We start from the raw sequence: 27,966 nt of genomic DNA on the forward strand, positions 1-27,966 counted from the left end.
CTGAAATAGCTTCTTGATAATATTGGTGTCATGATTCCATTATATGATTATCTTTATTGGTATATGTTGAAAATTTTAATACAGCTTCTTCTTCTTCTTCTTTCCGTATATTGCATTTTAACAATCGATTCTTCAACCATTTTATATCCTCTGTAATCTCTTTCTTCAGCAAAAATGTGAAGAAAAAGAAATTATTTGCCACAATCTTTTAATTTAAAAAATAATACGCAAAGTATATATGTACATATATGTATATAATAAATGATTCTTTCCGTGGAAACCTCTGTGATCGGCGGATTTGAGACAAATAAATCATAAATAAGATAATACATAAAATTTAATTCTACGAAGAAATAGAAAAACGAAAATAATATCATTAAGACTGCATATATGAATATATTAAATACGATAGAAAGCAATATCAAAATAATATCCTTCGTGGGAATGATTGAATAATACAGCCTTTTTGTAATTTACAATTTTTTAATTTTTTTATTCAGGCATTTAAAGTACATTGAAGGCATTAAAAGTATTGAATATGTATTAAGTGGAGGGGAAAAGACAAAGTAGATAAGAAACATAACGTAACACAGCCGCACGGCGGCGGAAAGATCAAACTGACCGAACTCCGCGCTCGTTTATATAGAAGGTAATGTCATTTTAACGTATTCCAGACGTACACTTCATTTCATAAGGTGCTCATCGTTCGTCTGTCAGTTAAGTCAATTGTTTGGTTGCGTTCCTCTCCTGATTGATTATTATCAAGGATCGAATCGATATGGATAACCAATTCTGGCAAATGATGAAGATCCCAACAGGTGCGAAATATTATTATTGTGCTTAAAAATTCTTAAAATGTACAATTTCATATATAGTATCACAAAATGAAAGTGTTTTGGACAATTCATATTTGGTCTGTTGTAACTTTATTCTACAGTAATGACAATGACATATTTCATTTTTATAACAGTAAAATGACAAGTATGATGAATGAAACTAATTTGCATTTTATTGAACCACATTGATATCAAATAAGTTCCACAAGGTTTATTACGTTTTTATATTATATTTGCAAAAATAAAGTAATCGGACTAGATGTCACCTAAGCTTTACAATTTTTTCTAATTTTTTGCTGAATCTTAAATTGAAAATTGTTAGATTAAAAAAAAGAAATATTTTTGGATGTTAAAAAAATATATAAGATTTTTAAATATTTACAGTAAAAATTAAGAAAATAGCATTAGGAACTCTTTTTCTACATTTTCGTAAAAAAAGGTTAGAGAAAAAAAATGGAAATGGAAAATAAATTGATCCAATATTTATAGAATTATAAGTTTATTAACATAAGTTTATTAACATAAGTTTATTATTGACGTATTTGTTGATATCCAAGAATACGAAAAATTGTATATTTTCTAAAGACCAGCTGACTTATCTATTTATTTACTTGTCTACTTATTCATGATCTGGAATAACAAAAATATAAAAAAAAATGTTACAAGCGTGTGCACACTTAATATGTCTAGGTTAGCCATATTGAATCTATTTTATGAAGAGTTTCCTTTATTTGCTTATAAACAAAACGTTATGATAAAAATATCTGTATAATATACTAAATATAGTGTTGTATAAATAGAGAATTACAATAATATGAACTACAAAAATAATATAATCATCTCTTGATAATTACAAAAAACAACAACTTATCTATACCAAATATATTACATCATACTATTAATTTTGCTTTATGATAATAACAAAATAAACAAAAAAATTATCAATAAACTGATGTAATTGAGTCAGACAATCTGTACGATATATTAATGTTAGCTATTGAATTATTTATGATAATTATCTACAAACGATGAATAGGATATATCGAATGCTAATTAAGCCATATAAAATCCGGTTATCTTATACATCATAATATGCAATGTAAGGAAAATAGGAAAAAAAAACGAGCAAATATAAGCCGTGATCCGATTCATGCTGATAACATTCATGAGCAACATCTTCGTTTAACATTTGACAAACAACAAGAAATGTTGTTAAATGATTTTAAAGCGTTGTGAGCGTGAATCGGATCGCGGCTATAGATGTGATAAAAGTATTACACTTTGTGAAAATTAATGAAAAATGAATTTGTTTTGAATTCACGGGTTGCCCTCAATAATGCTCTCAGAGTGAACATAAAAATTAATCGTATCGAAAAACCAATAAGAAATGTATTATAAATATAGAAGGAAAATGTTATCAAGAGATTCATATAGAGATTAATCCGGTCAATCATGTAATTTCAAGTGTAACTTTTTATTTTTCACTTTTCATGTTCCATTTTTCATTTTTTACTTTTTATTTTTTACTTTCATCGAGATTTAACATAAAATTTTTTACTTGTAATGATTATGAACGTAGCTAAAATGTTAGCTTCTAGCTAGACCAATACTCATAGTCCGTTTTAATTTAAAAATAATAATCTGATAGATTATTATCTCTCGAAATAATAATTTATCAGAGAACAACACGATTAGATTAAACTTATTCTAATTCCGAAGTATTATATTAATTCCCTAGATATTCGTTTTATTTCTGTCATCATGATTTTATAGCGAAAAAATTCACATGATCAATTTCGCATTTTTGCGATTCGAAGAATTGTTACATGATCCCATGAAACATCGTAAATGATCATAGAGTTTACATGAAACTTTTCACTTTTCACATTTTTGCTTTAAGGAAAAAATTATGTAATCTATCTCCAAAAAAAGGTTCATTACATAACTTTTAGAAGCTAAAATTTCACGGGTTCGAATTCTTACTATTCTGACTATGGTACATAAATATCTTTTATTTTATCTTACTAATTTTACAGCTTAAAATTTTGCCGAAAAATTTCGTTTGAGATCGAAGAAATGATTATTACTACATCTTTTTAAAACTACGAATCACAATGGGATTCTATCTTTTATTAGTTTGACCACTGAAGAATTGTTTGATAAAATTTATATTTTAAATTATTACTTTTATATTATGTGAGTGAATCTAGTTTCTAATATGGCTTCTTAATATCATTTTTTATCTATGTTTATACATATACTATGTTTTTTATTGACTTATTGATGCATACGATGACGTGATAATTTTCATGACAACTGATCATTACTGAGGAAGACTCTGAGTTGAAAAGGCATTTTCATTTATTTTGAATATAGTTCAATATTTTTATCAAATCCATATTTTCTCATTTTTTGACTACTTGCCTTATTACATAATTATTATATTGTTTAGTGAAGAATTGTCTGCGTATCTGCATATCTAAATTATATTTTATCACTTTTTTCTTATTAAATATAGAGTAACTCCGGTATATACGCTGCACCTAAAACTGCATCGAAAACTTAATTTATTAAATATTATTTACTATGTTTAAAGTAATCGAACTATATCAGTAAAAACTTTGTACTGTTTACTACTATAAAAAAAATATTAAAAATCCGAAATATTTATTTTTCGTATTAAAATGCATTTTTGCCGCAGGGGTGGGATATATGGCTCATAGGGGGAGAGAGGGGTATGCATGGCTCATAAAAAATTTACAAATAATGCATATAAATAAGACGTAAAATGACACAAAACTTATAAAATGTGTTTATAAAATTTTATTATAGAGTAAGAATGGTAAATATGTATAGAAAATAATAAATAATAATTACAATCTTTCTACATATATTACAAGTGTTATGACATGAGATATATATTTCATATATAATGCGTTTACTGCATTTAGTGCATTGAATTCAATCTGCATACTTTGTATGTTTTGGGCATAAATCCCGCCTGCTAAAAATGTCGTAGGAGAGACCAGGGTTAATAAATTATACGGATAAATAGAATAATCGAGACTATTGTAACTGCGTTCGGCAATGCAAATCTGAGGCGTCGGAGTGCTCTTTTTCTACAGTATACGTGACATATGCTATAATATAAGAGCACTTTGATTTGCATTACCAAACGCAGCTGTTATAAACAAATTGCGCGAGACACGCGTCTGAATACGTAACGGTGACTGCCGCTCAATTTGCTGTGAGATCTCGAGACAGATGCGTCTGTATTAAATTATGCTACAATTTTAAAAAATCATACACGTAAGTGAATATTTTTATTCTTAAAGTTTTTGTTCTACAATCGTGTATAACTGTATATACAATCGTATATAATAAATGTAGTTCTTAGATAGTAAGCGTTCTCATTTAATAAAGTCCAACAGATTTTTTTTGTTTATCTATCTTTGTTATCATATAATATTAATATTTTTAAAAAATGGATGGATGGGGGGCTAATAAGCTAACCACAACACGAAGCTATATAACTAATTTAATGACTCTGATAGTACCTACTCTTAAACTTCTTGGAATGAAATCTCACTATAAAAGAGTGAAAATACAGTCAGTTTTGAAAAAGAGTGAAAACGTTTCACTTCTTGAAAAAGAATGGCAATATTTCATTCCTCTAAAGAGATTTATCTCAGTGGTAAATGTTATAAGTTTGGTTTCCTCACGTCCAATCTCGATAAAATTAGGCTTATTCAACGTGTTTTTGCTCGAAACAAACGAATTTAGCAAAAAAAAGCATTGTCGAATCAAAATATTAATCATTAAAGTTTGTTGCGTTAGAAAATCTGTCATTCGCTATAGTCTGATAAAGACATTGATAGAGAACGATAGAAAAATCCTATTGTTTTGAATATGATTTGTAAAAATAAATTCACTAATTTGAATCAGATCTTATAGAAATCTTGTAAAATCTTATAAAATCTTATAAAATCCGATAAAATGTAATGGGATTCATATCCGATCAATCGTGAGGTCAACAATAGAAAAGATACAAACTTACAGAAAAACGATACAAATTGATAAAAATGATCCTATCGTTCTCAATCGTTTCTCAATCAACTTTTTTTACCAAGACGCTCTCACTCTGTTCTATACTAACTGTATTTTCACTTTCTTTGAAATTGCACTCAAAAGAATTTAGAGTATTCTTTTTTTTTTAATACATCTAATGCAATAATTTTTGTATTAATGAATTTTAATAATAAAAATAGATAATAGTTAAATTACATGTATAAAAAATTTTTCATGTATGAATATGTATAAATATGTATAAACGTACATAATATAATAAATAATATATGTTTATGATCATTTATACATAACATGTATAAATATTCAAAAAATATATAATTGTATATGAAATATGTTCATATATGTTCATATATTTCTTCCTTTTGTAACATTACTTTTAAGTGTAATAGAAGTAATAATAATAATGTAAAAACATATTAAGAATAATTAAAAGGATAATTTTGTGAACATATATAGATACATTCTAAATAAAGGGTAATTTATCGTATTATGTTTGTTATAACTGTAATTTGGATAATGATTCGGATTAGATAAATTGTTATTTATCTAATAACAAAGTAGAAAGTTATTTTTTTTATTTTATAAATATGTTTGTGTTTAAAATGCATTTCTATAAAAATTTTATAAACATATTTATGTTTAAAATACATTTTTATGAAAGCTTCGTTGGTATGTAAAGATTAAATATATATTAATCTTCATTTTAATAATGTTAATCAAATTACCTCATACCATTAGTCATCTAACCTCGATCCTGGAGCTAGTTCAATCAAATGGAATGCATTAGAAAAATGTATTTCTTTTCATATTAGTTATCAGTTTTCTTTTATTATTAAAACTTTTATTATTAAACTTTTAGATAGTCAAATGTATGTAGTAAATGGTGTAGAGTTTATTTTTTCGATAAGTCTTTCAATTTCGTCTGTAAAAATTCGAAACTGAAAGATGAGTCTACTATCCCCGGTCTCCTCTATATTCCAAACAGGTGGGATATATAAAATAATAAACTAAAAAATACGAAAGCACTTGTATTTTGCTATATAACATGCATTATTATTCCACTACATGTATATATCACGAAATAATCACTAAGTTTTTCATGAGTCCTACAGTTTACAATTACTTTATGTAGATTATAATTTATGATGATGCTATTATAGTGACAAATCGATTTAACTCAAAATAATTTCATTTATTGACAGTAAGAAATTGAAATCATAACACAATACTAATATAACATAAAGGCATGTAACAGAGTAATTATGTGAAAATTATCCCCATTCCTTCTATTTTTTCTGACTTCTGCAATGTAAATCCCAGCGCGGCATATTTGCCGGAGTTAACATTTATCTAATAATAAAAATATAAAGTAATAAATAAAACACAAATAATATAGACAAAAGTTTTAAAATTATGTATTTATTTTATGTATATTTAGACACTTTTATAAATCAGATACAATTAATGTAATTTTTTAATAACAATTTATGATAATATTCTGATATTGTAGTTTTTTATTGCATTTTTATGTTTATAAAAATAGATTTATTAGGTAATTTTATATTTTATATTACAATTATTATAGAAATTACTACTAAAAATCAATATTTTTATAAAATTTATGTTTCTTAAATAGAATCATGATGGTTTTTAAATTGTATTGCTGTGATGTGTGACAACTCATATTTATTTATCACTTATTTATTATGTTATGACTAAATCATTATACATATATGTTATAAATAATTAAGTATATTCAACTTGTGATATAACCTAAATGCTTAGTAGCGAATATAAATTAGAATTCAAGCATTAATTTTCGAGTTATTTTCAAGTTACTCTCTATTTTATTCTGTTACATAATTTTTTATTTATTATTAATGTATAAATTTTCGCAACTATATCATTTATTATTTTCATTTCTAAATTTATTATTTTTAAAGAAAGTATATTTTTGAAAATTAAGAAGTACGATTTGATTCGATAAAACTTATATTAATATTCATATCGAATATTATGAAAGTTTAATGAGTTAATTTATTTTTTAGCAAAAAATTAAGCATAAAACTATATATAAGTGTTTTAAATATCAATCGAATTTCAATATAAATTTACATTTAAATTAGTGACTAAAAATACAGGGTTGGCCATAATCGACGGAAAGATCTGGCAAATCTCCTTGAACCCTATTAAATGATTTTTAAAATGAACAGCAAAAAATGTATTTTTTTCCCATGATTGAAAAAAAAAACATCTTTCCGTCGAATATGGCCAACCCTGTATAACATAAAATATCTCAAATAATAGGGTTTTAACAATTCTTCTCTGTTAAAAAAAAAATTCTTTTTTAAATGTTTATTATATAAAAGATTGTGTGATAGTTGCAACTAATTTATTATTTATAAAATAATTTATAAAATAATTAATATTCACACTCATCAACACAACAATTTTCTTGATGCTTCCATGGGTGCTTTCTATATAACTAATCTGTGCTTCGCGGGTTTTCTCCATGTCTTGATCCATTCTTGATGTGCCAACGTTTCGTGGGCCTTGCAGTCCACTTCATCAGGGCGAGGAGCAGCCTGATACTCTTTATTGAAATTAATATTTATGCTAACTAAACAATTATTTAAATTTGTATTTGCATTAAATAGCGTTTTTTATGGTATTAATATTTCTCACAGTTACCATGGATGGCAATTGTTAAAATTGATACGCGTGATTACAATCTAAACACTAACGATACAATTTTTCATTCCCAACTATTTCGTACAACATTAATTTGAAATGTCCCTTTACATCAAAAAATTTTCTTAATTTTATATTTTTTTATAGAAAAATATTTTTTCTTTGCAATAATAATTCTGTAATTTATTGACATAGTACAAAAAAAAATTGCTTATTAATATTGATCGATGTATTTCACAATTAAAATTGAATATTTATATGTGAAACTCGTCCCATTAATTCAATTAATCAGTAATATTCATCGTATATGACATTAAGTTAATTATTATTTTATTTCCATATACCGCATCGTCATCGCGTTCTGTTTAGCGTTAATGGCAGCGACAATAAAATTATATATCAATCATATTCTCATGCGAGTAACGAAGTCGTCGTGCGCTCGTGCAAAATCGACGTTTACTGCCTACCTTCCTGACCCTGAAGACTTTTATACTACGTATAAGAGTGAATGCCGGATAGCGCCAGCCGCATTTCCGAGCGTTTTTTGATGCCGCTCGGATCGTCTGAAACGCCAAGCATCCGTAATTGATTTCGTGTTCGAACGTTTTGAAAGTTTCGGGTCCTCGAGTTACGTACTTGTCAGCTGATAGTGCGGAAATCGCCCAGCGCATCATGGCACCATTGTTAGAAAGTGAGTACAAAACCGTTACCTGAACGAAAGTGCATGTTTGAGACTGCGCGATTCTCTCAAGTCTTCTCTGCACGTCCTGTTGAATAAATATCTCATGTTCTTTTTATAAAAAAAAAAAAACATATAAAGGAAATCTATGCTCAGAAAAAAGTCACATAGCAACAATAAAGATGGCAACAATCAAAATAACTGAACCAGTTTTTATATAATAGACTGAATAATTCTACTTGTAGAATTAATTTACCTAGTCGATGCCAGCTAAAAGTAACGTTGTTATAATCTTGCACTCAACAATATAAGTGTTACGTAACACTATGTGTTATAATTATATTATTACCTTTTATTTATATTGTTGAGTACAAATTAATTATAACACTGATATCAAGTTATTTTTAGAGCTGGTATCGACTGAATATATATATATATATATATATATATATATATATATATGTATAATATATATATAATTAAATAAACTATTTTATAGTTATTGCAACTAAAATAACTTATTTATGTGCACGTTAATTCAATAAAATAATTTAACTTACGTGTATATTAATTCTCCAATAAAACTTGTCATCTTTAAGCATAATTAAAAGACACAAGCAATAGGAACAGAGAATAACAGAGAATAACAGATTTCAGTCTATCAGAAACTGTATTCTGGTATATATAGTTTCTAACAGATTAAAATTTGTTATTCCCCGTTCGTATTGTCTGTGCTCTTCAATTATACATTAAGCGTTATTACACAGTATCTCACACATTCCCTCCCATAAAAAAATCGAAGGATTCTGAAAGTAGATGTAAAAAAAAATATCCGTGTCTCGGCGTTTTACCAGATCAAGTCGTTAACGTTTTTTATGTAGCCATTTATCATGTTTCGTCCATATTGGCTCTTTATAGTTGTTTTAAATTAAATAATAATTTTTTTAAATAAATAATTAACATTTTTGCATGTAAAATTATGCGATGAGTCCGAATATGAAAAAAAAACGACTGAGAATAATTTTTTTTATATATTTTCAAATTTTTGTATAATAATAACAAAAATTTGAAAATATATAAAAAAAAAATTCTCAGTTCTTTTTTGTATTCGGACTCATCGCATAATTTCACATGCAAAAATGTCAATTATTACTTTAAAAAATTAAAACACCAATATGAAGTAAATACGATAAATAGCTGCATAAAAAACGTTAACAATTTGAAACCTGGTAAAACGCTGAGACTCGGGTATTTTTTTTTACATCTCCTTTCAGAATCTCTTTGATTTTTTTCATGGGAGGAAAAAAAATCGATTTTTGTCGTACTGTGTTATAGTTGCTATCACTATGTTTTCCGCTGAGTACTCTCAGTTTATATTAGATATACGTCTCATCATCAACGTTAAGCGTGTAAAATGCGCAAAAATACTGTCAGAATCGACACCCGAACGAATTGAAAAGGTTGAATATCACTCTTGTATCAACTTTCTAAATTCGCTCGTACATTGGCACGTTGTACAAGACAAGTGAGCGGCCGAGTACCATTCACATTTTCGTTCGTTCTTCTTAACGCGCGCTTCAGTCGTGCACGTCGATAGACAGTTTGTCCGTTTATTTATTTTGACACACTCATTCTTCACTACGAGCTTAAAACAAATTCGCAATGTGCTGTAACATCAAACGTGAGTGCTCACTTTATTAACTCCCTCTGTGTCTGAAAAATATTTTTTAATAAGCGGAAATAGAGTTTTTTGCAATTATAACAATATCTATTGGCTTTACGAAATCATAAAAAATTGTGAAATCAAGCTTTTTGAATTTATATCATCACATTTTCGAGAGCAATTTTCCGTTATTCGTGTCGTTTTGTTGCAGTTTACATTTAATTAATCATTTATTAGATCAGGTGTATCAGAAACAAATATGATCGCATAACAGACATTTATCGGAGATGCACTTTCATAATTTCAAAATTGCGATGATAATACTATGCACCATTGCACAATGTGTTACTAATGACTGCAATTTAAGTGATTTTAGCGTTTAATATTTTTTCTTTCGTTATGAAAAAATGTTAATATTTTAACAATTTATTTTGTAAGAATATATTATATTTATATTATAATTTATTACTATTACTACACACTGTATTTTATATATTACATAATATTTATTATAATTATAAGATACGTAACATCGCGTTCAACTTGGAAATTATCATTTTAAAGTTGCTGAAAGAGAACGCAAAGAAAAAGAAAAAAAATTGATAGACTAATCTTCTACATTCTACAATTATTATAACAAATATTATTATAACAAAATTACATTTCAAAATTAATATTGTAACACTTCAATTACTCAAAATAGTCCAATTCATTTTCTGAAAAATTTTATTTTTTTAATTATATCGCTATTGCAGCAAAGCAATATAAAGATAATGTACAATTACTATAATAATATATAACATATTATAATTTATTTATCATATTATGTATGTATTTAATATATGTATAAAATGTTATATATTAAATATATTTAGAACTTTTATAATATATTTAGAACTTTTTAAAATTTACAATAAAAATGATATATCCTTCCAGAGAAAAAATTTTTTATATATATTATAATTATATAAAATTATATATAATTACATAAAAAATTGACATTTTATATAATTGTATATAAAATATGTTTATATATATAAAATGTTTTTCTTGGATTTATATGTAATAAATTAAAAATATATGATAAAGCTATTGTAAATTGAAAACTTTTAAACGAGGTAACTTAACGTTTGAATAAAATATTCATATTTGTTACTTATACATGCATCCTGTATTTATTAAAAGTAAGAAAAAAGATATGAGAAAAGGAAAACATTTTTTATCCATGATTATCTCAATTACAAAGAAGTTTTTTTATCCTACATGCATATGTATCAATTCGATTATTATGCATTATGTAGAAATACAAAAAGATTTTATATCTACGCGTATAGATAATATGCAAAATTGAAGACGTTACGTGAAAATAGTTTACAATTTCTTTTTAGAAGCAAAAAGAAAGATGACAAAAATTAATAGTACACAATATTCTTAAATTCTTAAATTAGTATTTAAAACGAATTCTTGAATTCTTAAATTTTTGTTTGAGACAATCGAATATTCATCAAAATAAATTATTGGAGTGATTTAATTTTAATTATTGGAACGATTTACAAACAATTTTTATTATAAACTACTCGGATTTCCTAACTTGCTATTTTCTTGAGAATTCCTGCAATTTCTCTCCAACAAAAACGTACGGGACTTTTTGCGCTCATTTCTTAATTATCTTCCTCCAGATCCAGCAATCGAATAAATAACGATATAATTTCTTTGAATTGCTACAACATTTTTCTTCGCTATTTGAGATTTATTAGTAAAGATCTTAATAGAAAAATAATGCTAGAAAAAATCTGCTAGATTTTTATGTAGTGCAGTATAAGGTTTTTAATTTATGAGCCATTTATTCTAAGAAGCTTATTCTGTAACTTGTAGATATCATTAGGTTTTATAGTGGCATGGTAAAAAAGTTGCGCTACGAGACTGTAGTACTACAGTTACAGTTGTTAAAAGTTACAAAATAGATTTCTAATTTATTTTAATCCATAAGTTTGAAATCTGATAAATTCAATCAATATCTGTTGCAAGACTAAACAAATCAAATTTTCTTTTAGAAATTACTAAAAGAACATGATTAATCCTCTTCTATTAAATATACTAGAAAACTCTTTGATAATGATATTAATTTATTTAATTAGGTCAGCGAAACTTTTTTTAGCCCAATTAATATGACTAGACATTTTGTAAGTATCCAACCAAAAATGTACTAACTGTGAGGATAGGAGGCTATCGATAAATAAATTTATATTAATGTCTGGTACACATAATACATTTTTCAACCGTATCCTATCTTTATTAAAATTCTGTTTTATTACTATTTCACCTCGACCATCTGAGGTTAGTTTTTTTCCTTCTTTGTCAGCCAAGGTAATGTCTCTTGTATCGTCCTCTATATTTTCAAATACGACTTTATTGCTTATCATATGACTTGTTGCACCTGAATCTAATAGCCATATATAACCTTTTTTTATTTCATGCTCAGGCTCTTTATTTACTTTTGTTGTACTTACGTGTGCTCGATCTCTTACAATTAATACCGCTTCATCTGTAGTTTTTAATGTACTTTCATTATATCCTTGACTACGTCCTCTTCCTCTTCCTCTTGAGATTCCTCTAAATCCTCTTCCACGTGAAACGTTTCTCTTCTGTTCTCTGCAATCAACCGCGATGTGATTGTATCCCTGGCAATTAAAGCACTTATTTCCTCTTGTTTTAACGCATATCTTATATCATTTATGGTTAGCTCTCTCTGTGTTTCAAACACTCGTACATTCTGATCGAATTCAGATTTTAGTCCTCGTATAATATACATCCTCAATTCGTAATCCTCTATGTTTTTACCGAGTTGTCTGCATTGGTTTCTCGAAGCCTCCGCTCTATTAACGTACGCATCTACACTTTCGTCCTTATTCATTTTTAGATTTGACAATTCACTTAATGATCTCGCCTTCAACTGCTCAGTTTCCACTGCCATATTGTTTTTAATTAGATTCCATAATTTATTTGCATCCTTTTCGTGACTGTACTTCAATAATTGAGCTTTACTCATCGTGTTTACCATGACTGTACGTGCGGCGTAGTTATCATCGTCCCATTCATTCCATAGCTTAAATTTTTCGGCATATCTTTCATCATCTTCTTCTGGTTTGTCTGTTGGCCTCACATTCATTACTTTTTTCCAAAGTTTCTTTGCCCTTCTATTTTTTCGCTCCACAGGAAATAATTCGTGTCGTCAAGCGGTTCCACACAACTCAAATTCCAATTTTCAGCCATATTGAAAATGCGTCTTTTTAATGCTCAAGCAAACTCTCACGATATTCGATAGTCTCACACGAATACACTAAGCCAAACCACGGATACACTAAGCCAACCACGCTCTGCTACCAATTTGTGAGGATAGGAGGCTATCAATAAATAAATTTATATTAATGTCTGGTACACTAACCAAATCCTTATATAGTTAAATCTATAATCATTCTTGCTATAAAATATCAAGCAATTATAATAACCAAAGATTCTGTTTAGTCTCACTAAATGCATTCTATTATACATCTTGTTGATATAATTAAAACATTTTTCTCATTATAGATCACTCTCACATAGAATTAGTTTGTGTTTTCTATAAATTTAAAATATATATTAATACAATAAGCTCATATTATTATATTTGTAATGTTATGTGTCAGCTTATTATATTATTAATATTTATATGTAAAGATCTTTAAAAGAACATAAAAATAATTTATTAGCATCAAGATTTAAAGTTGTGAATTAGTCAAGTATCCTGAAACATCAATTTCGTAGAAGCAAGGAATATCTTTCAACTTCATTCTCAATGTAAAGATTATATTTAGTTCTTTTGATATTTGCCCTTCAAGAGTAACTTGAAGTTCATAACTGCTCCTGAATCCCACGAAACGATCTCTTCGTGACCGTGACATAAATATGGTGCATAAACAGCATTCTGTCGAATCGTTTCAAGATGATATCCCATGGAAAATAAAATTCACGAGAAAACGCAGGATCTCTTTTATTGGTGCTAACGCAAAAATATAAAAATATTGGTAGTGTGTTTTTTATTTACAATCTCCTCGAGTCATTTGTAAACTTCACTCTCAAAGAATGATGAAATGCTAGTCATTTCTAAATTAACAAGTTAAAATACGTTTACCTTTGTTCGATTACGCATGTGTTTGTATAAGATTTGTTTGCGTTGCTTAAAATTCTCAAAAATTTGTACACGAGATAAATATATATTTGGGTATTGAAGAAAAAGGAAATGAAAATACTGAGTACAAAAAGTGCAAATAAGTGAACAAACCTACAGATAAAAGTGACGTGTAAAAACAGAAAAAAAGAAAACGAAGTTTATACATTACTCTTATCGTCAGAAAAAAAATTGTATAATCTTTTAGTTATATCATTTGTCATTTTTCATTCGTATGTTGTATTGACAATTGTTGTACAGGACGTATCGATTTCATCAATATTATACAATTTGGCAACAGTCGGCATGGATACAGCATCGCAGCTTATGTCTTATGGTTACACAAAACCAAGGTTAAGTAATGAAATATTAAACAGTGAAATGTCACTGTTTAATTTTACAAAAGTATGTATACAAAATTCAGAGTGAGCATAATCCAGATAGAATATCGTAATATAAAATTAACATAACATGAAGTAGAAACTATTTTAGGCAAAATTATAATGATGTCACTCAATTTCATTTTCGACAATAATTTTGTGATAAATTCTTGACATAATAATGATTTTTAAGTGATTTTCTTAATTAAAAAGTTTTTAAAATTTAAATCGTTTTATCAAAATCATTCAAGAATTCATCACAAAATCATTGTCAAAAATGTATAATTTCGCCTAAAATAATTTTCATTTGATGTCAATTTGACGTTATAATTTTTTGTTCTACCTGGAAAAGTAAAGAACTACAAATTCTTGAAATTATAAATATCCAGAGTCAATTTTAATATTTAAAACATTCTTAAAATGTCACAAATTAATCAGAGGATCGTATTAACATCTTAAAACGGTCTTGAAATAAGAACGGATTATGAATATATCAGTTTTATTTTTCTTTTTAGAATATAGAGATATATTTAAAGCATACCTTATTATAAATTTACTTCGTATTCTTGTTCTGAAATCTCAATAGAGCATCTCGATATCGCAACTTACATAGTCGCCATTGATAATTTCGCTTTTAAGGAAACACAATTTCTAAGAGATTTGTGAGAGCGAATTAATTATGAAAAGTCATCAGCATCGCATTTCCTGTAGGCTGGATGTGGCGCATTACGTGCGAAGAAATAAGAACGTTCCATTTGCGGTGCACCTTTATTTTGTGGACATATTCGTTCCTACTTCCTGTCCTGTTGTAATTACAATTTTCATAAATCGCGAAATTTTCAAGCCAGACATCTTCAAGATAGTTCGCGAAGTCGTAAACGGCAAACGATAAATAAAGTATCTTCTTCTTCGGTTTCTCTTCCTCTCCCCTTTCTATCACTCCTTTTTCGACTTCTTGCGAAGATATCGCATCCGCGTGCATAAATACTCTCAAAATCTCAATTGATGACTTGTATTTTGACAGACTAAGCAATTACTTGTCATTTTCTTTCACGAAAATTCATTACACAGTAATTTCCGATGTAAGACGATGCTTCAGAGAAGGTTATTAAAAGATACAATTATAGGAGTATTTCCTGTAATTTTATTCTTCGCGGTAAAATATTGGATTACATCATTAAAGGATAAAATAAGATGTGATGGTTTTTATTTGGAAATATTATTTCAATAATGAGAGAGAGAGAGAGAGAGAGAGAGAGAGAGAGAGAGAGAGAGAGAGATAAAGCGCTTATTAAAAATTCTTTTAAGAATACAAAAAATAAATTAAAACATAACAGAAAATAGATTATGATCGGTGTAAAATAAAAATGAAGATGAAATAAAATGGAACAGAATATAATGATTATAGAATAGAATACAATGATTGTAGAGAAGAAAAAGCGAAGAAAGAGAAAAAAACTATGTTTTATTTTTACAGTAAAGTTATTCTGTCATCTTTGCATTGAAATATACTTGTCGGAATTATTTCGATATAAAAATGCTAGCGGAAATTGTTAATTTGGTCTCCAATACACGCTTTTCGCAATTCGTGAAAGGATGTTTGGTTGGCTGCCAGTTGTTTACACAATAGTCATCCCGAAAGCGAGGTAAAGTTCACTTGAGTATTCACGATTGCCAAATAGTAAAACAGTGAAAGGGAGTATCTAGATAAACATGCTTTATTTCTAAGCATCGTCTAAACATATTTGTGTTTATGAGAGATCGGAATATATTTAATAAACTATTTCTAAATTATTTTCTTACTATATTCATTTTTTTTTTAATTCATTTTTTTTTAATAATATTTTAACATAAATACGTGATCATTAATTAAACCAAAATAATTATATAGTCAAATATTACGTAGTTAATTTAGTTTAAAGTTGATTAAAAAAATAATTCTTTATTTATATATCTATCTTGAAAATTTACTTTGCAATAATTCATTGCTTTTTAGCGATTCATAACTTAAAGATTCCTTCAATAATCTTAAATTGATTACCTTAAAATTTTCAGGAGAAATCATTTCTGTCCTATATCAACGAACATTGTATATAAAAGATCGATATCCCATTAAAGCAGAAGTGCCTCGTAAACGACTTCGTAGAAGATCTAACTCCGAACTGGAAATGCAGTTGGTCATGATATGTTTCGTTTGTAAAACAAGTCGGCCAAGTATCAATATATGCGCGTTTTTTTTTAAATGCGTTTTTTTTTAACAAAATTACCTCTTGGTATTTCCCAGCGTAAAAGAATATTTATAAATGTTTAAAACATTAAGTAAGCTAAATTATATATAAATATGCTTATTACGATCCTCATATTAAATAAGTGTAAAATGTAAAAAAAAGCTGCGAAAATTTTATGTGATTCCAAATGACTCATCTTCTATTTCTGATTAATATATCTTTATATAATTTTATATTGCATGTGGAATGGAATTGAATTGAGATGCTCCACGCGCGGACAAATAATGACCATTTTTTTCGTATAATTGCAATGTAAATGCATTTTATATAATATCGCAAGACTCATGTTGGCATTTATCAATTTATAATATAAGAATAACGTCAATTCTCATATGTTCGCAATCGTACGATCTGAGCTAATTTGCAATCTGCATAGAAAATAGAAACTAATTTGCAATCGTGAAATTATCTCGCTGCATCGTGTATAATAACGTTCGGTTTAGGCGTTGCGTAATTGCATCCTGCAAAATCACAAGTTCACATTACACATTCTGTTATATCGTTCTTCATCTCGAATCTGATATTTCGTAATCGTTACGTAGCGTGCGCACACAAATAGTTTGTTAACCTTCGCGGGAAAATTTAAAATAAAAAAACATGCGCACATTGCACTTGTCTATAAGTCACGATAAGACATGCGCGACCAGAAACTGATCGCAGTAGTGTACTAACTCGTTCGCATGTAAATTAATAAATGATATTAGTATAGCAAGCGACGCGTATTGAGAAACAAGTACACATAGAAAAAATCAATCATAGAAAAGTGCTTACTCAATTTATTTTCTTTCCTTTAAGTACAGTTATCTTTAACAAAGAATATTTTCTTGATAATAATCTTAAAATATACTTATTACAAAATTTCAGAAAAACTCATTATTATATACTCGAAACAAGAATTTATTTTCTTCTAAAGAATACTATAAAATTGATCGAAGAAACGAACTTTTCATAATGAATTTCTTTTAATTTAATAAACTTGATTGAAATATTAAACTTATTAGGATTCATATTTTGAATAAATTTAATATTTATAATGAACTTATGATAGATTTGCGAATATGAACTTTTGAAATACTTGAAATAATTATTACTTGTGTATTTTTCTGTGTGCGCGAATAGATTGCGTTATCTTTCAACGTGCATAACGCTGCAAAACATGATTCAGTGTAGAACAGTTGCAACATTCCGGCGAACGTTTACAGTGTATCAAACATATCGTTAACTTTGTAGTAAAAAAGTATATTACTTTCGAAAATTTCGAATTTTTTAGAAGTTCCTGTTGACTTATGAAAAACGTAGCTAACATGCTACGTGACACTTTTTGATAATCACGTTTTAAAGATAAAGTTATCACAACGGTACACACAACGCTGCAAACATTTCATTGCAAGGTTGTACTTTTTCAGCACGATTGTTTTTTATAAGTGTGTCAAAACATAACGAGAACTTCATGAAAGTAAAATGTATTGCTTTTGAAAGTTACGAATATTTTTAGAAATTTTTTTTAATATGTGCGTATTAATATGTTACGTTTTTTACATACTTAAAGAAAAATTTTTTTGGTTAAAATAATGTGTTAAATCAAAGAAATTTGTGCATCGCGATTAAAGAAAAGTTTCTTTAATTTGAAAATCATTTCTTGAAATCAAATAAATTTATCTTTGATTTAAACATTATTTCTTGAAATTAAATAAACTTTTATTTTCTCCTCAAAGATATTTTCACTTCAACTTAAAAAAATCAACAAAAGAAATGATTTTTTAAATTTAAACATAAACTTTCTTTGGATGCTTGATGTTTTTTATATCACACAATTTACAAGATAAAATTATCTTTCATGCATACACTGAGAAAGATTTGGCATATATAATAATTATTTGTTTTGTTAAAAATTAGTTAGTCAAATAAAATTGTATTGTTTTAATCAAATTTTTATTAGAAAAATACTTGTTTCTAAATAAACAAGTAAGAAAGTTTTTATTAGTTATATATTAACAAAATAAATAATTATTTATACCAAAACATTTCCTTCAGTGTAACACTGCGAACACGTTTAATTGCCTGAATACAACAAATGATTGTTTATTACAAGTGTGTCAAAACACATATCGTAAACTTTTTGTGAAAGTAAAATGTACCTACTTTCGAAATTACTGAATTTTTTGAGAAGTTTCTTTAACACATATACTTACAAAAAACGCAGTTAACCGCTAAAGTAAAAATTAAACTAGATACATTTAGATGAGACATTTCACGTTAAACCAGACACCTTTGTAACATCGTCATTTTTAATTTTTTTTTTTTAAATTCGCAGACATATTCTACGGATAAAAATATGAGACCTGTTTAGCGAAAAAAAATTGAGATTTTTTAAAATAAAATTATTCATGCTTATAAGTTGCAAAAATTTATAAGAAATGTTGCCCATGCGAACATTCAAATTATTATATCGTCAAACTCATTAATTGTACAAAAAAAAGCAAGAGAAACAATTTAAAAATCTTAAATTGTTTTATAGATAGGTTTTTTTTAATTTACCATTTTTATATAAATCAATCATTTTCTATGTGTTTACATTTTTTATTTTTTTTCATCAACTCAATTTAAAAATTTTGTAAAAATATCATCATATTCCCAGTTCAATTATGAATTAATCTTGAAAATTTCAAATAAAACTCAAATAAACTGTATAGTTTAAAAATTCTGTTGTGTAACGGCACGGTACTACATACTAATGATTTCGATGATATTATGATATAAGAAGGGATACCTTTCCCTCCTAGGATGCATAGAAGAAGAATGAATTTGATTAGCTATTCCAATATGTCAGCACTATTATATGCAGAAAAGTGAAAAAATTTGATTGGTTTTTTTCCAGTATTGCTATCGCCATTATGCACAATAATGCAACACTTTGTACTTCTTACATCATAGATAATATAATAATTTTAATGTTCGCATAATTTTAATGTCACATTAATGAGCGAGTTTTATGAATTTCTGCAACTTACAAGCGTGAATAATTTTACAAAAAAAATCTCAAATTTTTTTCGCGAAACATGAGTCTCATATTTTCATCAATAGAATATATCAGCAAATTAAAAAAAATATTAAAAATGACGACGTTTTAAAGGTGCTCGATTTGATGAGGAATATCTCAGATTTGAAAATAAATGTTATTAAATTATCGATATAATTATGTAAGACGCTCAAACTGATTGCTAGAATGTCATAATTTTTTGCGCTGGTCATCATGCTTAAATTTCCTGTATAAAGATTTCAGCAATATCATTCTTTACATGTACATCATTCTTTTTACATTACGCTTTTCAATTGCACTTTAAAGATAAAGAGAAAACAGGAAAGTTACACAAGAACTTGCTAAAAGCCTTACACTTTCCTTTTTTCCGTAGAGTCAAGGTCCGTAGAGTCCTCTCTCAAGGTCTGCCTTTCTAAGTCAATCTCTATTCGTATCACGTAATGATAATATTATATAAAGTCTAATGATAATATTATTGTACGCGGTATCTAAAATTGTCAAGCATTATGTCAGCAAACAATAGTGCCATTTCTTTGACACATTCATATCTTCTTTATGCAGATAAAGTTATTATATCGAAAAGATTGGCTGAATATGACACAGCATTTTTAATTGATTGCAACAGCCAGTTCAAAATGCTATGCCATATTTTACCATCTAATTTTCTGCAGTAATCAATCTTTTCTTTTTGTATAGTACAACCTGTTGAAGTATTTTTAATTTATCTGACAATCAACTGTTTTACAAGAATTCTGCATAGAGGTCAAGAACGTAGATCGAGACAAAATTATACCGTGATTAACATATGTAATGTCATCGTAATAGAATAAATTTCGTTTTTTTCGGCTGTTCATCAATCATGAAGAAAAACTAATGTGATGATTAGTAGACACTATTTATACAGCATCAACAATGTTTTATTGTATTTTTTCGATGACTTTAATAAATATCTGTATAACATGTGTATCTGTTATATAAATTTTTTTTGTTTTTCAGTATAAAATTTACATAATCATATAAATATATATAATTATATATGTATAAAATATGTTATATATATTATGTGATATATAATGTATAATGATATATAATGTATGATTTCTTTTTCTTATATAATTTCTATTTATTTATACATATACAGCAAATAATATAGAAAATAATTAAAATAATTTAAATTTTCTTAAAGATCCATACGAACTTTTGGATAATCATGTAATATTGTACAAATGTAGTTACAGTTGTTTGAGATTTCAGAATATTTCTTTGATCACAGGATGACTCCTTCGAATGTTTCCGATAACGTTGCTGAGTCACGTTTTCAATGATAGTTCGCGTGAACATGACGCACCAATGAGAAGTTTTAGTCCGTAGCCTCTGGATTCGGTCGATTATTTGTATTAAATTGCATTAATCGTTCCTATGAAGAATAAAAACGTGTTTTTTTTTTATTGATTTACGCAACTGTTGACAATATCGCTTGATTCATTGCAAGCGTCAGTTGTTCTTGCTTACCGCTCGTGTAATATTAGAAAATTAGAATATAAATATATATTACGTCAACGTATTGATGATTATTATCAGTGATGATTATTATATATTCTAAGTATATTATATATTATTATGGACTTGCTTTTGAGTTTAATATTTCAAATCAAAATAGACAATATAAGATAAAAAACTGATTTAAGAAGGGATAAGAGATTTTTATGGTTAACTTGAAAGCAAAATTTGTGAATTTATTTCAGGAAAAGGAATAAATGGCTCTATAAAATGTAGAAAGTTATATTATAATACAAAATTAAATTGTAATACAATTAAATTGTAATGCAAGACTCATTAGAAATATAATGTACTATTATTGAAAACAGACCCAAAAACTATGGAGTACTGCGCGTTTTGTCATCATGATTTCGTAATTTCTAACAAAATTTACTATTTTCTAATCTACTTTTTCTCAGGAAATTCCATAGATTGAATCTAAAATAAACTATTAGAAACATATTATTATACAAAATAGTAACAATATAAACATAAAACTCTATTTTTGCAAAAATCGACAATTTATATTGTTACTATTTTGTAATAGCATTTTTCTAATGTCTGTTTTAGATTTTAATCTACAAACCAAAATGCACTGAGGAAAACTAAATCCAAACCTTGATACAAAAAATTCCATTGCAAAACTCAAAATTTTCGGGTCTGTTTTTAATGAAGACTTCAACATTTTTAATAAATTATTTTTGATTAATTTTGTATTAAAAATTAATGTTCTACAACTCAAATTTAGTAATAAATAACATTTAAACAAATAACAATACCTTTGTACCTTCCTTGAAATAAATTTACAAATTTCGTCACCAATTTAACCGTAAAAATCTCATCTCCAATTTAACCGTAAAAATCTCCTGCACTCCTCCCTCTAAAAAATTTCATTAACTTTTTATATTTTTATATTTTTTTATGTTTAATTAAAATTGAAAACAATATTAATTGCAAAATTTTTCTACATTATAAATACTCTTTACAACTTGTCTTATTAATAAATTAACACAAATTAGCTGTTACCATAAATCAACGAGTGTTTACTATTGTTGTTAGAAAATATCTGTTAAAAAAAAAATAGAATGAATATTGGCTAAAAGAGAGAGAGGGATGTTAACATGTTATCACTTTTTCAGAAATCATGTTATCGGACCTTACTGAAATACCGTTCATAAAAATTGACGATTTTAAGCTCGAGTTCGAGCTCAAACATCCTAATCCAGAATTACAGGAAGTAGCAAGGAAGGAATTAAGAGAGTCTCCTGAGATACAAAAACAATCGATTGCACGCCTGCAAGAATTATTAAAAGGTAGCATAAATATAAAAAATTTGTTAAGTTAACGTAAAGATTATGAAATACAAAATAAAAAATATAAAATAAAGTATAAATTGTAAATGGCAGCACATTAAAGGGTATTCCAGTGTAAAGCATAAAAAGTGGCTTATATTTTGAAGAATATTTTTTTTTTTTTTTTTTTTTTAAGAAACTGCTGCATATATTCTTTTACGCTATCTATTTGTACGTATTTATAAGTATCGGCAAATTTTGATATGGCTAAATGTTTATTTATTTTTATATTACATAAATTTAAAAATAAAATGCATAAAAATATGCGTCAATGATTGACATAGATTTGTTTTCTATAGCTGAACTAGTGTATTTTTAGAACTTAAAGTGAGATAGGTATATTTGATATATTTGATATTTGGTGAAAGCGAGAAGGAGAGAGTCCTAGTACAATCAAGTCTAGAGTCTCTATAATAGAGATTGGACACTGCTGAAACAATTGCATTAACTGACGCTATCATTAACTAGCGACAGCGAATGGCAAGATAATCCTGGAAGAAAGCGCCGCTTTCATTGGCTGTCACTAGTTAACGATTGCGATAATTATCGATAAAATGTTTAGAGAATCCCGCAACAGCAGTATAGATTAGTATACACATTATACAAATATATCATTATATAGATGATTGCAAGACATAAAGTGCATTCATTTACGCAGCGGTTAGCAGAGAATATCATTTAATCTTTGTTTAACACTCGATGAACAATAAGGATAAAGTAATACTTCTGCGCTAACCGCTGCGTAAACGAATGCAGGAATATTTACACACTGTCAGACATATTTTTATTCGTTTGTACAATTCTATTCTACTCTATCTTTCATCTTGGATCATTTAAATAGTTTGAATTCAATTCTATATTGTACAACAGCAAGTAGCATTCATTTGAATTGCAAATACAGCGATTTCCGGTTTTGACTGTTAGTAGCAAATAGACATGCGCGCGAATGCAGTGTCCAGACTCTGTTATAAGGATTCAAGTTTAGTGCAGGAATAAAAAACAGATCTATGATTGCAGCTATCTAATTTCGATGTATAGAAGTCATTTTTATAAATGTGTTAATATTTAAACTTTTTAAATCAATTATATATATATATATATATAATTATATATATATATATATATATATATATATATAAAAGTTATGTTTATAACGTATATTATGTTTATAACGTTCTGTTTTTATTGAACAACACATTTTTATAGTTTATTAATTAATTTTTTTATTATTTTTATTTTTATAAACTAAAATTTAAGAAATGATAACAAATATCTAAATACTTTTGTATGAATGCTTTAAGTATTCAAAATAATTTTGTGATCTAGATAGTAAATCATCATCAAAAATTTATTATATTACTTTTAAATGTGATTTAGAATAATCAATAATTTTTTATAATTTTTTTATTTTGAAATTTCTAAAAAACATCCTTATCCGAAACAAAAGATACAAAAGAATTTTTAAATATTACTGATTATTATTATTAGTATGACTATATTGTTTAAACTAGGATAAATGAAAAATATTGTTCAAATAAATGGTTTTAAAAGGTAAGTATCAATTCTTTTAACAAAATGTTTTAATTTAATATTTATGAAAAAGTAATTAATTTATATATATTGCAATAATCAGTTCATGCAATAAACAGACATGTATTTTACATTACATTTGCATTACATTAGAAAGGTAAAATTAATAGATTCAGTAATTCCAGAAATTATATTAACCGACTTGAAAGATATGATTTCCAGAAAAACGCATTTAAGATTTTAAATATAGTTGCAATATAAAAATTAAAATTTATCTCTAATCACCGATACCGGTTATACAACATAAACTCTTCTCTAACTCGAAATGCTCATTTTTCATTTTTCTTCAATCTATGCTTGATAATAGTTGCCTTTGAGCGTTAAGCATTAATCGCAAAAGTGCGCAACAAGTACCTATGCGTTAAAAATACCTATTTTATTTTTAATGTTTACATTTTGTGTTGTATTTATTTATTACTCCTTTATCGCACTAATATTAATAATTTTTATTTAATCTCTTATATGAGTTCTTACAACGTTTTACTGTACGTCGCATTTTAACAGATCATTGTGAATATATTTGCGATGTAAGTTTTTTAATGACACTTGATTATGATAAATTTTATCATGTTTTATTTGATATTACAGATAATTTTTTAATGGATGATTTAAATATTTTGTTAAATACGGCAAACATTTAAATTTTAATTATTAACGATTGTTAACGATATACGAGCGACTTTGTGTCATTTTTCTTTTGTAATTTGTTCCAAAATTACTATTCTGAATATTTCGTGACTAATCGATTCCTGTTCAAACAAATTTCTTGCACATTGAACGGACCCGCGTCAATCCTTAAAAGAGAGTCTCCTTTTAAAAGAGAATTTGTAAAAGAAGAGATTTATGAGCGGTGGCGACCTCGTAGCTGTCAATTTCACTGTAAATAGCATGAAATTCAATTCTGGATATACATATCTATACTCTTTAAAAATTTTATTTTTTGAAGAATTTGAAGTTCTTGAATTTTTTTCAAAACTTTCCTAAATTAAAAAAAATCTTAAAGTATTTTTTTTTGTGTGCATTTATTGTATTATAGATAATTACAATTTTTTTAATCAAATGCAACTTTTATCATTTATAATATTTTTTATGACTTCTTCGATAATTAAATTATACTACATTTTATTATTTTCCAAAATGAAGTTCGAACATTTGTTTTACAAAGTTAAAAATATATTTACAAATTTTTAAAGTTTCTTTTTGTAATCATTTTAAATAGATGAAAAGATGAACAGATTCGAAGTACTCTCGATAATAGAGATCATAAGATAATAAAGACACCGAATTGATTATGATACTGTAAGGATTAAACTTTTAAATATTGTTTAAAATTTTTTATAACTATTTAAAATTTTTATTTGACAGCTGAAAAAGATTTGAAATGCCCATTGGACAATGAAGCCTGGTTGATTAGATTTCTGAGGCCATGCAAGTATTATCCCGAATCATCTTTGAACCTCATCCAACACTATTACAACTTTAAGGTGAAACATGCGAAAGTGTACGACAACTTAAAGCCGAGTAGAGAGAAAAATATCTTCGACCAAAACATTCTAACCGTGCTGCCTAATCGCGATCAACTCGGCCGACGTATACTGATAATTGAACTTGGCAAGAAATGGAAGCACAACAAGTGCAGTCTCGACGAAGTTTATAAAGGATGTGTATTGTATTTGGAAGCGGCCATGATGGAGCCGAGTACACAGATCGCTGGCGCGATTGTCATTTTTGACATGGATGGTCTCACCCTTCAGCAAACCTGGCAATTTACCCCGCCGTTTGCGAAAAGGATAGTCGATTTGCTTCAGGAGGCAATGCCTGTAAGGGTAAAAAACATACACATTGTAAATCAACCGTATATATTCAACATGGTGTTCGCTCTGTTCAAACCGTTCCTGAAAGAGAAGTTGAAAAACAGAGTGAGTCTATTACAAATCAAAATATTAGCAATACCTATGCTATCAATTTGTAAAACAGCAGATTCTAGAAAAATATTGCGGCAATTCAGAGATGAGAAGTTATATGGAGGAGAAGATGATATTATGATGTACTCTCATTTACGTATTATAAATTTATACAATAACTTGATTAATAATCAGTATTTAAATTTGGAACTTAATAATTATATTTGGCAAAATGTTCAATCGATTCTAGACTTAAAGTTACAAAAAACATTTATTACTTAGAACACTATAAAATTGTGGCGACACTTTTGTTTAAAAAATAATATTTGGTTACAAAATTAACAAGAGAGTAAAATATTGCAGAATGTATATACGCCGCATATAGGTTATTTAGATTAACAATAGAATTAAAAGTTATATAATAACATTAAATTATTATATTTCAAATAGGATTTAGTTTCCTTAAATATTGATGATTTGATTTGTTAATTCAGTTTTTATATATTTCTTTACTTTTTTCTTCTGCTAGATAATCTTTCACGGCACCGATCGCAAATCATTGCATCAATACATATCGCCGAAATGTCTACCAGCACAATACGATGGTACGCTGGAAATGAAAGTGATAAATGGATCCGAATGGTACTCCTTGCTATTACAGGTTGATAAAGAATATGAAGGTATGTCAAAAGAAAATTACATCTCTCATAATAGTAACAAAATGAACAAAATGACAAAATTAAAATAAAGTTCAAAATCTATTTGACGCGAATGTATTTTAATAAAATTTTTCGATAAGAACGATCTTTTTTCTGTTACAGCTATCAATTCGTACGGCTATAAAAAGACATAGTTTCTCAATTGCTTTGTCGCATTAAAAAATAGATGTAGATTAAATATGGATTTGGATTAAATACGAAGAAACAATTATAAAACGCGACATTTCCGAGGAAAAATATTATATTTAAAATAAATTATAACGATTATAGATCATTCTTATATGTATATTCAGTCCTCGAAATGTTATTTTCACGAAGCCTTGTTCACTTTGTAAATTTATTTATAACATATATTATATATTATTGTACAGTCTTTTAATTCTCATTTCTTGTTTCAACAATTTAGCAAAATTGCATAAGATAAATGTAACATTGCCGAAGGAGTGATGCAATTATTCATAACGTAATGATTACATTATTACTTATTTTTTAATTTTGATACGGAAAAAATTGAGATTGATTACATATCAATGATCTTATTTAAGGGGTATAGGTCAATGATCTTGTTTAAGATCAGTAATTTTAATTTTAATCTTAATCACTCTGTAATCATGTGAAAAATATTATACATTCTGCATAAATTTCGTACAAATGAATATATGAAATAATTGAAATATATTTATATCATTTATTAAAAATGTATATGTATGTATATATATATATAATTTACTGTTTATTTAAAATTCTAAAATTCTAAAATTAAATGTAACTTATGTACTACTACTAAAAAAATATGTGCTTGGTCTGTAATTTTAGCATAAAATTAAATTTGTATGTATTATGTTATAAAATCATTGCTATTATATATATAAGAACTTAATATATATTTAATAAATTATAGACATATTTATAAAATATATATATGTATCGCATGTGTGTGTTTTACTCGATAATACGCAATTACGTATCACAACACCAACAAAAAATAC

The 27,966-nt window shown here is 26.9% G+C and overlaps 3 protein-coding genes across 5 annotated transcripts; 1 reads left to right on the forward strand and 2 right to left on the reverse strand.

The window, feature by feature from the left end:
* Window positions 1-663: 663 nt before the first annotated feature.
* LOC105143831 (alpha-tocopherol transfer protein-like) lies at window positions 664-27,769 on the forward strand. 3 transcript variants are annotated; one of them, XM_011052342.2, is made up of 5 exons: window positions 664-818; window positions 22,552-22,725; window positions 25,720-26,273; window positions 26,788-26,938; window positions 27,080-27,769. In XM_011052342.2, the coding sequence occupies exons 1-5, from the start codon at window positions 779-781 to the stop codon at window positions 27,109-27,111; spliced, it is 951 nt and encodes a 316-aa protein (XP_011050644.1). In that variant the 5' UTR covers window positions 664-778; the 3' UTR covers window positions 27,112-27,769. The 3 variants fall into 3 exon arrangements, with proteins under 3 accessions (XP_011050644.1, XP_011050645.1, XP_087269854.1); XM_011052343.2 differs by lacking the exon at window positions 664-818 and adding an exon at window positions 8,177-8,307; XM_087413728.1 differs by lacking the exons at window positions 664-818; window positions 22,552-22,725 and adding an exon at window positions 8,223-8,307.
* Window positions 7,304-9,287, reverse strand: LOC147910892 (uncharacterized). Its single transcript, XM_087413739.1, has 3 exons — window positions 8,856-9,287; window positions 8,084-8,383; window positions 7,304-7,518 (listed from the first exon to the last, which is right to left on the reverse strand). The coding sequence occupies exons 1-3, from the start codon at window positions 8,895-8,897 to the stop codon at window positions 7,411-7,413; spliced, it is 450 nt and encodes a 149-aa protein (XP_087269865.1). The 5' UTR covers window positions 8,898-9,287; the 3' UTR covers window positions 7,304-7,410.
* Window positions 9,858-15,724, reverse strand: LOC147910893 (uncharacterized). Its single transcript, XM_087413732.1, has 2 exons — window positions 15,087-15,724; window positions 9,858-14,888 (listed from the first exon to the last, which is right to left on the reverse strand). The coding sequence occupies exon 2, from the start codon at window positions 13,125-13,127 to the stop codon at window positions 12,513-12,515; it is 615 nt and encodes a 204-aa protein (XP_087269858.1). The 5' UTR covers window positions 13,128-14,888; window positions 15,087-15,724; the 3' UTR covers window positions 9,858-12,512.
* Window positions 27,770-27,966: the final 197 nt, after the last annotated feature.

The sequence above is a fragment of the Acromyrmex echinatior genome, chromosome 1 (genome assembly GCF_024713525.1).
Source record: "Acromyrmex echinatior isolate Ae372 chromosome 1, ASM2471352v2, whole genome shotgun sequence".
NCBI lineage: Eukaryota > Metazoa > Arthropoda > Insecta > Hymenoptera > Formicidae > Acromyrmex > Acromyrmex echinatior.